Source organism: Akanthomyces muscarius, chromosome 2, assembly GCF_028009165.1.
Source record: "Akanthomyces muscarius strain Ve6 chromosome 2, whole genome shotgun sequence".
NCBI lineage: Eukaryota > Fungi > Ascomycota > Sordariomycetes > Hypocreales > Cordycipitaceae > Akanthomyces > Akanthomyces muscarius.
Genome location: NC_079242.1, coordinates 2,388,027 through 2,403,456, shown reverse-complemented (window position 1 = coordinate 2,403,456; position 15,430 = coordinate 2,388,027). Strand labels below are relative to the sequence as shown.

Sequence of the window (15,430 nt, the reverse complement as noted above, 5' to 3'; positions counted from 1 at the left end):
ATGAGGAGTGGGGGGCGAGGCTGAGCAAAGGACGTCGATGGCGGTCAGTATGAGGAAGCACGGATAAGTAAAAAGAATATAGTGTTTGGCATAACAAACGGAATATTTTGGTCTGCGAAAAAAAAAAGGTGAAGAAGACAAATGTTGGGTTGCGATGGTACAGGGAAACGGCAGGCAAACAGGTGATTATTGCCAGGGCCAGAGTGGAAATGAAAAAGAAAAAGAAACGCCTCATCGATCGCACCACTCTCTGTAGGCGAAGGGGGGTCCAAAGTAACAAAATGACATACTGGCGTGATTTTTACCATTGGGTACCAGTACGTACTGAGTATCCGTACTTGTTGGTGAAAGGCGGCGGGCGCTCTGTGCATCTGCCATGCCGGCTGTGGTAAGTGACCCAGTTTTGAGCTTTGACGTTGAAAGATGGGCGTGAAGATGGTTCGGGAACGCGCTCCAGAACCTGGCCATGACACGGCAGACTCGGTCGAGTATAAAGTTTTTGTACTTGTTTAAAGTACGAAAAAAAAGAAAAAAAAAGAAAGAAAAAAGGTAATGAGACGGGACGTGATTTGTTTGATGCTGCTCATCAAGAAGGCTGGGCATGTAGATAATTTCGGACTCAGCGTTCATTACTAGTAGGTACTGAGTAGCTGACTGGTCGCGGCCCAGGCCAGGGGGGAAAGAGACGCAATCCACACCACACCGCGCGGGTTCTAGCGCCTGGTCTAGACCTTGGGACCTGTGGCCGCACACGACAAAGTCAATAGTTTGGGGAGCGGGTGATGGGCTGGGCTGGGCTGGGCTGGACTGGGATTGCATGCTGGCCCTTGCTCTTCTGCGCCATCGCCCATTTTACAGCGGCGAGGCTGATGGCAAGTCTCTCTGGCGATGGCAGTTGGTAAAGAGCCAGGAGGAGAGGAAGGGATTAAAAAAAAAAAAAAAAAAAAAAGAAGGAGCGAAAGAAGAACATGATGGTGTCAAATCTTGTCCTCTTGCAGTCACGTCTTGATTATAATTGCAAGCTAATAAACGCCGTCATCCTCTTCCCTGTCCTCTTCCCACGTTTTTCTCCCCAAGTCTCTATTTTCGTCTTGGCCCAGGAACCGGCGTTCCGAGATTGCGGCCTGCACATGTGCGCCGCTTCTATGGGACCGGCTGGGCTGGGGGACGAAAAAATACGACGGAGCTTTTCAGCTTGGTCTTTCCTGTATCGCGCCGTCTTTCTTTCTGTTGTCAAAGTTTATTTATTCACGGAGTTGCAGCCGAACGGCATCCTGGCATCCTTGCCCAGGATTCCGCGTCGAGCCACTCACAGCCAGGAGAGAAAGAAGCCCAGTTTATAAACGGCACAGGGAGAGACATGGCCAGGGATGGCCATTACGCTATCGACAGGCATGTTTTTCTGTACCAGTGTGACCAGTAGTTGGTGTGCCGGCCCTGAAGCTGGAGCCTCGCCGGCCTCGTCAGGTGGACTCTGGAGCAGAATAAGCAATACCTGACTGATATATACTTGGCCCGCCTCAACTGATGACGGCCTGCGGAGATGGCTTGCCAAGATGGGGGGTTTGACAAGTGGCAAGACGACAAGGACAGAATCATTTGCCAGTATACGGATAATTTACAGAGAGACGAATGGAAAGCCATCGCTCGACCTGCCCCTTGTAGATGGGCTGTCCGGCGCTGGGCCAGCACTAATAACAGTCGACATTGCGCTAGACGGCCGCTAAAAGCAAAAACCGCCGGCTGATGAAGCTTCCATGTAGCTGCACTGCCAGACTAACTATGTACTGGTAAAGATTCAGTATCCTTACCTTGCCGGAACCAGGACAGTCCAGTCTAGTGCAACTGCAAAGTGCAACGGCACGAACAGTCCTCCCCCCCCTCTCACTCACGGACACTCTCTCGTCTTTGCATTCTGCAACACCATCTCCCCCCCCGTTTCATCTCTTCTTCCCGTCTGCAACACGACGACAACGTCGAATTGGTCATTGAAAGAACACGTTCTGTGTAATAACAAACCCCTGCCCACGCCACACATCCCAGCCAGCCTAGCCTTCTCTCTAACCTAATTACCGGCAAGCCACCGCTGACCCCAGCATCCCTGTCATAGTCAACAAGGCCCTGCTAGCGACCAGTAACGTTGTCGAAAGGAAAGAAAATAGATTGCGCTGAAGCTCCATCGGGAAAGCACCTTGCCGTTACCAACTTTTTTTCCCCTTCCCGCTTCTGGCCGTTGCGCTCGACTAGCAACACCATCACCACTACACTCGTTCATAGCAGCGCCAAACAAAGCTTCCAACTGCCGTCGTTCTTTTTGTTATTGCTTTTGCATTGGCTTTCAAACCGCTTCGTTCATTCCACGCCCAGCTCACCAACGCCTTGGTCGGGACATGCACTGACAGCTGGAGCTGCCTCTTCGACCCCTAACCTACGCCCACCTAGAGCCCACGCCGCGCCGCCCCCAGCGTCCGAGCTGTTTTGTCGTCGCAAGCTCCTTTGCACACGGCCACCAACTGATTTCGCCGAGAACAAAAATCACTGGCAAATTCTGCAGCAGACAGCGACGCAGGGAAAACGCAATTGTTGACCACTCTATTCTGCCGCTCGGGGCGTACTCCTGCAACTGCCGCTCCGCCAACCACTCGCGTCTTTTCCTGGCTCAACGAGGCCAGCTCCGGGGCTCAATTGACGAGAGGCCCCTGACTAAACGGAACCCATATCGATTGACCGTCGCGTTCAGGTCGAGTCGCAGCTGTCGTCAGCCGTCCAACCCCGCGCCGTTGCTGCACTTTCACCACCAGAAGAAGAAAAATCAAAAACAAAGTTGACACACCAAACTGCAACGGCGTCGCCTCCGAGAGTCATGGTGAACCGTGTCTCACATTCCTCAACGGCCAGTGGCACAACGACGCCCAGCTGCCAGTCCTCGACGCGCACAGCGCGCTGCTGCCGCAATCGCCGCCGATCCGGATCTACCCCCTCGATATCCTCCTCACCGTCTTCCGCGTCGCACAACCGCCAATCAGCCGCCATGTCGCTCCGCGCCGGCATCATGACCGTGCTCGTCGCCGTCGCCGTCGCCCAGCAGCAGCTACAACAACCAGAACTGTGGCAGCAGCCCGCCGTCGTGGCGGCGGCTGCGCCAGCGTCGTCGCCGACGATACCTTCCTGGACGGCTGAAGTGGAGCAAGATGTGCAATTGGTGCCCGATGATCTGCATGCGCCAATGACCGTTACACATTTTACAAGGCAATTGGATCTGGTCAAGCGAAATCCCAATGCAGTATTCGAGGTTAGAGGCACCGTCGTCGCCCGTGACAGCTCCAGCTCTGCCGCTGCCAGCGCGTCTTCTAGCGATTCGTCCTCGGGGGATTCTTCCTCGTCCTCCTCGGCGTCGTCGTCATCCTCCTCCTCCTCCTCCTCTTCCGCAGATTCCTCCTCATCTCCTCTACCTTCGCCATTCGACGACGCTCCAACTTCGATCTTCAAGAGCACAAGTAGTACAAGCGATGCCTGCCCAGCGTTCATGAAGAAGTTGTTGAGTGATCCGACATTCAAGGAATGCTACCCACTATCCATGATGCTACGAGTATGTTTCACATGTCTCTTGTCCGACATCTTCTTCTAGTCCACACCTCGCTAACCTTTACAGACGTCGACCTCTTTCTTCCAGGCCGAGAAGCAACTTGTCAGCATCGTCCGCGTACTCGACGCGACCTGCGCTCCCAACGTCGACAAGTGCGAACAGTTCCTCACCCAGGCCGCCAAGAATCTCATCGACAGCTCCAACTGCAAGAAGGAGTACGACGCCAACCAGGTTTCGGTCACCGAGGCTTTCAACGGGCTTCGCGCCTACAAGGTTTTGTACGCGGCCACGTGCCTGCAGAACCCGTCGACGCAAAACTACTGCTTCGCCAGCGCCGTCACCAACGTCACCAACCCATCCGACATCTTCTTCTACTCCATGCCCCTCGGCCTGCCGCTCCCCGGCGGCTCGACGCCCTCGTGCGGCTACTGCACGACTCAAACCATGGCCATTTTCCACACCGCCACCTCGGACCGCTCGCAAAAGATCTCGTCGACGTACAGGGACGCCGCTCGCCAGGTCAACACCATCTGCGGCCCGGGCTTCGTCAACGACACGGCCACGTCGGGTGCCGGCCGGCTGGTCGCGGCGCCAGATGCGGCGACGACGCTCGTCACGGTGCTGTTTGCGACGCTGCTTGGTCTGACTGTCATGGCTTGGTAGAGCCTAGCCATGGAAGTGACCATGTACGGCTGCAAAGATATCTTTGCCTGCCTGCCTCGAGTTGCATACTTGTGTATGATCGGACGGCTGCGACTCTTATCCTGACCTCTTATACCCATTTCTCGAATTTTCAATCTTCGCCAGTCGCTGAACTGTCGGCTGCATTCACGCAAAGAATCGCTGCGCTCATGTTGTCGTTTCTGTCATTTTCTTCTTACAATCTGCAGCGTTTTCATCATGATTTCCGACGTGCGACGGGCACCTCGACTTCAAGGTTTTATTCTAATCCTTTTATTTTTATTCGCATCAACTACGGCCATCAAAATCACTTAATATTTTCTTATACTTGTACACACATCAACACGAACATCTCTTGCTGGTTATCTATTATTCCTCTCATCGAATGTACCCTCCATTTAGCATTGGTCTGCGTTGTTGGGATTCTTGGCTAGGCTACACACAGAGGAGCAAGCCCAGTCCCTGGCATTGATTTGAAATTTGGAAACCTAACAATGAAACTTTTACAATCACCTTTTTCCTCCTTGTTTCTACATATTTTATCCGCGTAACTGTAGCGTTGCAAGCTCTTACATTTTTTTGCCTGCAGCGTCGACGAGGGTCGTCTCTTGCGCTTCCTCTGTCCCTTTCTGAACACGATTTGGTTCACAAGGGAGAAGCCCGGCTACCATTGTCGTGGAATGCACTCGATTTTTAGACTTACACCTCCCTCTCGTAGTGATGGCAAAAAAAGGAAGAAAAGCCCAACAGCCTAGCAAACGCGTGTTTCCTTTGCCACCATGGGCAGATATGCTGTATGAAACGACACAGTATTGTGCCAGCCACCGTTGCCAGCCATACTCTCACGACGGCGCCGGCCGCCTCTGATCATGCGCATCACTCCTCAGTCGCCGATCCAGTCTATGCCGCTTTTTACGCTGGTGAGTTGTTGGACTTGTGGCGCTGCAAGGTTAACTGGCACGGATCTTCCCGCTGCCGAAGGTACGAAAGGCGCACTACACTTGACGTCCCCGTTGGCTCCGAGACTACGGCATGGACCACCCGCCCTTTGTCTCATGTTATCTCTTGGGATCTCTTATTAGGGCTCGTTTACTGAGGAGAGCTCTGCTACAGTGTCTTGGGTCTGAACTGGTTGGTAAAGAAGCTGTGGACGGGCGACAAAAACGTGCCCCCCTGGTCTTTGTCATTTCGGTGCGTCAGTCCAATGTTTCGGGTAATTGACAAGCAATGAGGCAAGATCATAGGCCTTTGCAGATGTAGTGCAGGCTGATATTGAATCGGGTTTCTCTTCCTGGCGGCGGTGTAGATTACCCCAGGACCACGTGCCCCCTATTGGGCGCGTCGAGATGGCAAGCCAGAATTGATTCTTGTCTCTCTGCGTAGAGACCACCGGCACAACTGTGACACAACTGTGGCAAAAGCACCTCAACGCACCTCAGACATTATAATGGACGGCGTGCTGCTGTAAATGCAAGTGGAGACGCGAGCCCTTATCACGCAAGCCATGTCTGACTCCCACGAGCTGGCTTGCAGACAAAAGAAAGTTCAATAAGCTAAACTTACATAGGATGGCCGGGGTGATGACAGGCATGTGCCGGTGTGTGATGGGCTCCTAAGCCGACTACGCCGCGGGTGAGGTCAGAAATTACAGATATAAGACACGCAAGACATTCGTATTCAGAGTCAACGCGTGTTTGCTCAAATATCGGCATTTTGACGGGGGTTTGGAAATTCTGGCGACCTTGAATCAGAAACGACCAAGTGCAGGAGCTGACAGGGGGCTGCCGAGGCTATATCGACGCCCCGACTGCAAGACATGCCGTGCATGCAAGGACAGGGAACCTAGAAAACTAGTTGTTGCTTAAACGGGGCTGGTGGCTAGCACAGGTCGATCACGTCGGCGGTTTTGATGACATTTTGCTGCAGCAACAATTAGCGGGATATCCGTACAGCAAAGGAAGAGAAGAAAGGAAAGAAAAGAAAAGAAAAGAAAAGACGCGCAGCATTTGACCACGCACCCAGTTGCCAGGCTCGTGGCCATGTGTCCGAGGCGAAGCGCCCTTTGGGGAATGCAGGCCGGTAATAAGTAGCGTTTGGGCCATTGCCTTTTCTCTCCCTTTCAGAGACATTGTAGTGAGCTGTAGTGGTGCTCGTCGGAGATGGCGGCTGGGTTAGGCGTTCGTGTATCCGTAGACTGAGAGCTAGTAGAGCTTGGTCGACTTCTCCTCCAGAAATAGCTTGGCTTGCAAATGAACGAACCCAGCATCAGAGAAAGAACAATTGGGATGCCCGAGATGGTCCTTCCTTGTTGCACAGTCACGCAGGCAATGAACAGCATCGCGTGCAGGCCAATGGGAAACGCCGGTTCAACGGACAGCAGTGGCAGAAATGACTGGCTGACCGAGCGGAGCAAGCAACAAGCACACAGGCCTGGTCAACGAGTACAGAGTATCCGTCGGGAGCATCTGTATGTGAATTACCACTTGCCGCGAATGTGGATCTGAACCAATAGACTCACCGGAGCAGGGGCCTGCTGTACGGAGTGCACACATGCCACGATGCAGCCGGGGGTGTTGACGATGCCGTCGCTTGACGAGTGAGGCTGGCACGCTGGATGGTGAAGAGGCGTGGAGGGAGGGCTGGGACGGCGAAACCGTTGAGCAGGGGAGCTAGCCGCTGATCAACCAGCCAGCCTTGGCAGCGGGCTGGCACTGGCTCTTGCCGCCTAGGTACCTAGGTAGGTAGATATGGCTAGCACTTACAGTGCCTCCAGGTAATTCCGAGCGCTAATGTATGGCGATTTGGTGGCAGTCCGCTCGGAATTACCTTCAACCCACTGTAGGTAGGCACACACACCCACTGGTATACGTAAGGCAGCGGGGCGGTCCAGCCAGGGAAGGAGCGTGGGGGTTCCCCCCTTGACACCCACTGTCATTGTCACCGAGCCCCCAGCCTGCCAACTGCTTGCCTGATGTCTGCCAATCTGCCAACCTACATGTAGACTTTGAAGTAGATGCCAGACTTCCAGAGCCAGAGCTCCATGGCGCCTGGAAATTAAAGAGCAGTGTACCCAGCAAGCAGTGGGCCCCCAAACCCGGCGCGCCTGCCATCGGCCAACGCCCCTTCTTTAATCCACTCCCTATCTTGTTGAGCAGGTGACTGCAGGCTTTTGCTTGCATCAGATTCCCGCCGTCTACTCCGTACCTCCGCCTACGAGAGCAGACCAAACGGGTGCGAAGCTCCTCGCCATCGCAACTCATTATTTGGTGTCGCCCTGAGCTCAAGCTTCCCCCTCACCAGCTCCAAAACTCTAGCTTCAACGGATCCTCGCCCTTCCGGCCAAGACACGACCCAGTCTGCGAGACCCTCGCCTTCCCTCCAGAGCATGCTCGCGATCTATGTAGCGAATACCCCTTCGTGTCTCGGTAACGGGGCTACCGCTGCCAGACGGACAGCCGCCGACGGCCTGCCTAAGTACCTTGGCACTTGTACTGTTAATCAAGCTGCCTCACAGACCCACGATACTGGTAGTCTATCGCCACCGCGTTGATCGTACCTTCAGAGCACAGCAACCCGCCAATTGAGCCGGATGCCAGCCCGCTACACATCAAGCAGCTTGAGATAGCCACTTTGCTGGGATCTGCTTTCGTGTGGGACGGGCCGTAGCCTTGTTGGATGCGTGCCACATCGAGCCGCTACTGTTACGCTACTGCTCATCATTGTAAACCCCAGGCTAATATCCCAGGATAGAAAGTATCCACGATGCGACGGCACGCTGCTATTTCGCCAGTCGAGCCTCATGTTCTATCCCCTGCCTGGTCTTGTATCCGACAATCGCCAGACGCGGTCGCTTAGGTACCCAGCATGACCCGTCGTCTTGCTGCTGCTCTTTTCACTGCCGCCTCTGCCTGGCGCCCAGCGTGGCGTCCCTGTCCTAGGTATTGGGTGCTTAGTAGCTTGCCAGACCGTTGGAGGCACACTTCTTACCGGTTTCGACACCCGACTCTACCAGCTGTTCAAGACCCAGCTCCAGCACGCACCCTGCCGCTAGCGTGCTGCCGTGGTGCGAGGTTGGTATGCACGCAGAGTCCCGTTCGTGACTGCATTTCACCATCGGTTTCACAGCCACGAGCGACAAGACCAAGTTTGTTCGCAATGTCTCCCAGTTGGGACTGTCCCATCACATGGACTTCCAGAGGTGGAATGCTCCCTTTGACTTCTGCCCAGAATCGGCCACCGGCATCTGAGTCGGCTGCGGGCCTGGCAGATCCCACGCTGCGAGGCAACGGATGCCTTGACGTCACATTGGCCAGCTCTCACCGGCCGGTGATACGCTAATTTGTTGTAACGGGGCGCTGGGGCGGCGGATTCGCCAGCCAAATTGGGTTTCTCGCCTGTCTGGAGGCCCAATGTATCACGCTGCCTCGAGATCAATCCATCTACATTAGGTGTCGTCTTATAAAAAGAATCAAGGGACAGGCTCAAGACAACAGCACAGCAGACAAATCCTGAAGTCTCGTCATCATCAATCCGTCCACTACACGATATCCAGTCGGGATTGTGCTGTTTGTTTCGATGGTCCACATGCTTTGACGCCACCAGCTAGTACAAGGGGCGCTCCAGTCCTACGCACCTATGCAACTAACGTTGTGGTCGCAATTCAGCAGACATTTCCGGATGGTAGCGGTTGTCGCCCGCTCCAGGCGGGTCTGACATCCCGGCCTCATCCACGACTCCCAGTTGCCAGAGCCGGAGCTGGCTCGCTTTCCTGGCAAGGATGCTAGGGGATGTGCCTCGTCGCAAATGAGATCTGTCACTTCTGGGCTAGCTGGGCTGCAAGTGCGGCGCGAGGCGCTGGCTTGGCCCGGACCTAATAAGCCCCCCGACAAATCTGCCATGCAACCGCTCAAGGCAAAAACGATTGCTTGCTTCTGCAATTGCAACGTGCTACTCCGTAATAATGGCTGCGTTCATAACAGCTGGTCCCATTCGCCATTCATACTGCGCGGCTGACTACGGAGTACGGAACACGAATCATATCGACTACCTTGTCTCTCGGTCCACGCTCGCACAACTTGGCTTCCGCACCTGAGCCCTGATCGTCAGGCTCGTGGTCATTTCCTTAGGCTACTGCCTACTTGGGCTGCTTTCTTCGACACACCATCGATCAGCCGCCTCTGGGTACAGACATGTAACCTGGCCGTCAGCCTTTTGCTTGCCGCACACATTCATGATCCTGGCTCTTCCTTGGAAACCCCAGCCGCGTTCGCCTTTCCCGCCATCCCGCCACCACGTCGTTCATTTGTCTCACAACCGCAACGCCTCACGACCTCTTCTTGCTCAGCGAGTACAACTGCCACCTTTGGTGGACCAGCCCGTTGCTCCTTGCGCAATCACTTGACTGCCTCTAGGTCCGCCTGCCGGAGACATCTATTTCCCCGAATTCTGTGAGACCCGCGCTAGACAACGGCTTTTACACCCTGTCTCTGTTGTGGCTCATCACCGTCTCGGCCATTGCCCGCTCACTCGCTCACTTCGCGACGCCGCGCGCGCTTTCCTAGGGAGTGGCCCGCTTCCCTTTGCCGTTCATTGCCTTCATGTATGTCTTGTTGTGCGCATTAGGAATCCACCTCTAGCTGCACACTCGCACATTCAATCTTTTTCCGGTTTCTGGTCCACCTGGCTTTGCTTGTTGTAACTTGTTGCAGGCTCGAATTTGCTTTTGCTGGCGACTGGGGCACGCAACGCCCGTCACTCACTGAACCTAGACCAACTCCCCGCACTACCCTGCTCAAGTCTCCCACCGCATCTTCGGTCGACGCCCATGATTCACACTGCAGAATTTTGCATATAACTAGATCAAGCCCTCGTCACTTCCGATCCGCCATACTTTGCTTCTACATTCGTGGTTGGGGTGAATCATATGCTTGCATGCACCGTGGTGGCGATATTCATCTTTTTCAATTGGGCACCTACAGCGAAGCCGACAGCATCCCTGCCTTCTTTCAAACAGCACGCGTCGTCTTCTCTCCCACCTGCCTACACTTTTCGTGCACATCAGAAACAAGGACGAAAACCATCGTATGCAGTAGACTGCCACAGTTCAGCACGCGCCTGGTTATGCGCCCTGAGAAACAATGCAGCCTCATCAGCACAACGACCGGCCACACGACCGGCCACACGACCGACGACAGCCTCTTCATTTCCAACCGTCTTCAACCCCGTCCATGCAACAGCGCCCAGTGCTGCCCCCTCCAGACAGCCTCCTGGCTGGCGTACCGAGTTACTCTGCTTCCTTTCATAGCCCGTCGCAGGACCAGCACTATCATGGTGCTCGCGGTATGACGCATCCTATGGCGCCGCCGACTGGATCGGCATATAGCGCCCAGCACCAAGGCCATAGCCAAGACCATTTTCGCCAACAACATGCGCCACAGGCTCTTCATACTCATCATCAAGACGGGTTTGCTTCACATGAGCCGTATAGTCATCAGCATTTCTCACGACCCCCCGAACGACAAGCCCACACGGGTGCGCCGCAGCAGGCAGCTCATCCATCGAACTCGTCATGGATGCCAAATCTCATTGGGCCGGAGCGTGATTCAGACGTAGACTCTATGGCTTTCAGCCTCGAGGTACGTCAACAACCACGAGCTGCTCGAGCATGCGGCTTTGGAGACAGGGACAGACGAGTCATTGATCCTCCGCCGATTGTACAGCTCAGGGTCGACGGGCCTGGCTTGTCCGATGAAGAAAAGCGAGCATATCTACGGTACTCGAACTATGTGATGAACTGCAGCATCTTGGATGAATCTGGAAGAGATGCATCTTACATGCCCGACGAGTACAACCATCAACGCCGGCTTATGGGCTCATTGGTAGCGACATCCTTCGTTGGAGATGATGATCAGGGTGAAGAGGGTTGTTTCTTCTGCTTTTCCGATCTTTCTTGCCGAACACCCGGCACCTTTCGGTTGGTTTTCAGACTCTTGATGATTGATCCCGCCCGCGCCGCCATTATTCGACATTTCCCGATGCTCACTGAAACAAAGACGGACATATTCCAGGTCTACAGTGCAAAGGAATTTCCTGGCATGGTTGCTAGCAGTGCTCTCGCTAAAAAGCTCAAAGAGCAAGGATGCATTATTTCAATCAAGAAGGGAAACGACAGGGCAAGAACACGAGGGGGAGATGACGAAGACGACGATTGAATCGAGGTTGCACATCGACATTTGGCCAAGGAGGATAGGGAGTTGGCGTTTAATACTCAGTGGTATATGTTTATGGCATTGTATGGGACAGGGTCTGGGCTGAATACAGCACAACGGCCTCAAGGCCGAGCACGGATAGCATTTTGCACGTTTGAGTTTCGTTTCGTTTCGTTTTCGTTTTCGTTTTCCTTCTACTTTATCTATATACCCCGTTGTAGACGCTGCTTGGTCAAAGTTGGAGCGACCACTGCGCAGCATAGCTAGTTCATAACTTTGGAGCGAACTTTTATCTGAACTCAGTTTAGCTGCAGAAAGTGCTGCATGTATTAATTCATTGGTATGCAAAGGCTGCGAGGCTCTAGTGAGGATGCTGTATATCCTCGTTGCGGTTCCGTGCACATCTCTCATGGATAAGAGACGAACGGACATATGCTCATGCAGAAGGCGAATACAGTCAACACTTTCACCAACTCGTCAATGCTGGACTCCAACATCTTTATGTTTTGTTACCATTCGTCTGATTACGGCACGGTGTTCTCTTGGAGGCAATCGTCGATCGAAGGGCCAAAGACCTTGTAGACAAGCGTCAAGCCCCGGGTGACTCTAGGGCTTTGGAGGGGCATGATGTCGCCAAATTTCAGCAGGACGATCACGTGGGCGAAAGAGCAAATGCCTGACGCAAGAACAAAAGAACGTGGATATTGTCTACTGAGTGCATGACCAGCGAATGAGACACATCGGCACTGTAATGGTTGTGTGGTGTGCGACAATTTGTAGGATGTGATGCTAGCTCGGCATCAAGGCCAAATGGCACAGCAATGCGCTGGCATTTTTGTCTTTGCTAATTTGCATTTGCGATGATGACCAGGGAGCCCGATCAATAGAAGCGTACGACGTTGGGGGTACGACGCTGGCAGAGTTGCACAGGCACGCGCGGGCGCTTTGATCAAATCATGTGCTTGGAGGACAATTTGGGAGGCACGGAGGGGGGAGGGAGCATCTTTCACCACAAGCAATAACTTGTACCATACAAGAGCAGAGAGACTGTCAATCACTGCTTATTATGGTGCATGGGACAGATGTGATGTGATGCTGGCACCTGGGTACAGAGCGGTGGCCACAAGTTGGTTTTGGGGGTTGGTCACATGCGCGGCGTTGTGGCTTTTGGCAGTTTGCAATGTGAATGCATTTGATTGGGCGATTTAGGCGAGAAAGAACGGCTCCGATTTGTTCCAGACAAAGGAGCGGCCGCATGGACTGGACTGGGGAAGAGATGGGCATGGAGAGCAGAGGGGCAATGTGACGAACCAGGGACGAACCGGAGGAATAATGCCGCAAAGCATTCTTTGTTTTCAACGCATCCCAGACTGAATTACGCTCATTTCGGATTGCTTGTACCGCCCTGGCCGAAGTTACACAGGAAAAGCCTGGGCTGAGTGAGCCCAGGGTTATAAAATTACGTGGACGTTTCAAGGCCCCTGATATGGCTTACTGGTATGGCCGAGAAAGACCGGCAGACGGGCGCCGGGGAAACAGGGCCGGAAATAGAGGTGAGAGAGGATGAGTGATGAGCGCAATCATGAGGGAATGAGGCCGATGTAGCCCTTTTACTTTACTTGAGAGGACCAAAGGGCTGGTGGTGGTAATGACAGAGTAACACAAGGAGGCCAAAGAGCAGGCGCCGAGTGTGATGATGGGAAAGTGAGGTTGGCTAAATGGGGGGAAGAAGATGGAAGATCCGGGCAACATGGGCCGAAAGCAGACATCAGCCGAAAAAAAGAAAAAAAGAGGCGCAGGTGTAGGAGGCTTTCTGTAAGTTTTCTGGGATCAACTCGTATGAATTGAGGGCATCGACATGGGGTGCGTCGGTTCGGACATGATCTCCTCTCCGCGTGGCGGCATGGGCAGTCACAATCTACAGTACACGGAGTGGTGATTTGGTACGGAGTACAGATTAGCCAAGAAAGGATTCCAAGCCAGGCACCGAAACTCGGGCCGGGCAGATGATGGAAAGTATGAGAATGGCAACGATGAATGGCAAGAAAGTCAAAGGTCGGGGCCACCCAGCACTAACAAAGCTGCAGTGGGGGGGGGGGGGGGTTGATAAGTTGAGGGCGCGCTCTGCCTTTCTAGCGCGTTTCACAGTCAAAAGGTTGGTGTGGTGGCAAGTTGGCAAGGTGGTTGGCCGAAGCGTAGGTAGGGCAGACCAGCCGTCCCTCCCTGTGTGGGAGCGATAAGTAGAGAAGAGAGGAGGGCTAAAGAAAAAGGGAAAAAAAAAAAAGCCAAGGCGTAGTACCAATACCCCTGGTCAATATGTCGATTATTTAGTGTTTGTTTATGCAGCGGTCCAGGAACGCATAAGCTTGGCATCCCGGCGAGCGGATATGTACTGGTAGTAATCTGTACTGGTAAACGGTACTACCTAGGTAGGTCGCCAGGTACACGCCTAGGCGGACACCCAGCCAGCTCTAGACTTGATGAAAATATTCAGCCCTCATTTTAATCGGGTTACAGTACGTCGATAGGCAAGGCATAAAAACCCAAGTCTTGTTCAGCTTGCATCTTTGCTTCGTGTGCTTGATTAATTCCGCAGTTTGTATTGGACACCTTGTGTTGCTTCCCGCCGACCCTCTTCCCCCCCCGGCCGCCTGGATTCTTTTGGCGCTGGGCCGGATCAGTGGGCCTCTTGTGGGCGGCAACCCTTGTTTCAGATCGGGTCTTTTTTGGATTTTTGTTTGACAAGTCTACGATGGACTAACTGGAGCCTTTTTTTTCTTGTCATTGTGTGTCCGCTGCTTGTTACTGCCCTGCTATACAAAAATGTAGTGTCGGGCTCTGGACTGGCGGTATCATGATGCGTAGAGTAGGGATATCTCGAGCACAATGCGCACGCCGCACCATGACTGATTGGGGCCTCTGGCATGCAAACAAACGTACGATGCACCGTAGCACCCAACGTCAGGTACCATCTTTTCGCCACGATAAAGGCTAGATTTTGTTCAGCTTGGGACCAGCGCCAGGTCAGCAAATCGTCGCACCATTGCCCGCGCCGCCCCAAGCTCGGCCACTCACACCAGGCGAGGGTGCGCTGGCCGACCAATCAAGGCGCCAAGACGTGCACTCTTGGCTCTAGCAGTACCAGGGCAAAAAGAATTGGGACGGGATGAAAAAGAGAGCCCACGCTGCGGCCGCCGCGTGCGCCTCTTCTCACTCTTCACTCTCCCCTGAGCCCGTGCATGTTGCGTCCCACAGGGGGCGGCATGGTGCGCACAAACATTTTCATGCAAGTAGGCAGGCAGCGACCATGGGAAGATGGCAAACGAAACAGAGGATTTTAGGAGAGGGGGTTCTCTACGATGCAAGGATGGGTGTGGACTTGTACGGATATCCAGTCCATGAATAGACGAGATGGCCTTTGATGGCTTGTCTGGAATAGATTCGCCAACCACCCACTGTCTTGAATCGCCCATCGGAAGACCAGGGCCTCTTTTGGCAAAAGAAACTTGAGTTGGTTGGACGGCATTCAACAGAGGCAGGGAACCGGGCGCCAAAAAGTTCTGGTGTGCAAAAGGCCAGGACGGACCGTCTGCCACCTTCTTCCCACGCAGCACCGACTAATAACAGGGGGGCGACGGCGGCAGACGCTACACGGAACTTGGCCCAGTACTGCAATATCGGCCGCCCGCACTCTGCACGCAATTCCCGAATAAGAAATGAAATAAAATAGAAAAAAATATGAAAATAACAATCAATCAAGCCAATGAGCATTACTTTAGATTTTCTTCTAATCGGCGACCTATCCGGTGGCCCACTCGTGTCTGTTCCCCAGCAAGCAAGCACTTGCAGCTGCATCCCCATCACGCTTGGCGGCCCCCTCTGAGCCGCATCACCTCCCCGCTGGGCGGTTCCCTTTTTAATACCGTCCCTGCCTCCCCCCATCTTCAACCTCTCT

General features: G+C 53.8%; 3 protein-coding genes across 3 annotated transcripts; 2 read left to right on the top strand and 1 right to left on the bottom strand.

The window, feature by feature from the left end:
- Positions 1-3,031: 3,031 nt before the first annotated feature.
- LMH87_003893 (uncharacterized protein) lies at positions 3,032-4,249 on the top strand (the record flags this gene model as incomplete). The annotated part of the gene is made up of 2 exons (XM_056195032.1): positions 3,032-3,589; positions 3,653-4,249. The coding sequence occupies 2 exons, from the start codon at positions 3,032-3,034 to the stop codon at positions 4,247-4,249; spliced, it is 1,155 nt and encodes a 384-aa protein (XP_056048701.1).
- Positions 4,250-8,118: 3,869 nt separating this feature from the next.
- LMH87_003892 (uncharacterized protein) lies at positions 8,119-8,381 on the bottom strand (the record flags this gene model as incomplete). The annotated part of the gene is made up of 2 exons (XM_056195031.1): positions 8,119-8,201; positions 8,255-8,381. The coding sequence occupies 2 exons, from the start codon at positions 8,379-8,381 to the stop codon at positions 8,119-8,121; spliced, it is 210 nt and encodes a 69-aa protein (XP_056048700.1).
- A 2,213-nt stretch (positions 8,382-10,594) lies between these two features.
- Positions 10,595-11,478, top strand: LMH87_003891 (uncharacterized protein; the record flags this gene model as incomplete). Its single annotated transcript, XM_056195030.1, has 2 exons — positions 10,595-10,606; positions 10,705-11,478. The coding sequence occupies 2 exons, from the start codon at positions 10,595-10,597 to the stop codon at positions 11,476-11,478; spliced, it is 786 nt and encodes a 261-aa protein (XP_056048699.1).
- Positions 11,479-15,430: the final 3,952 nt, after the last annotated feature.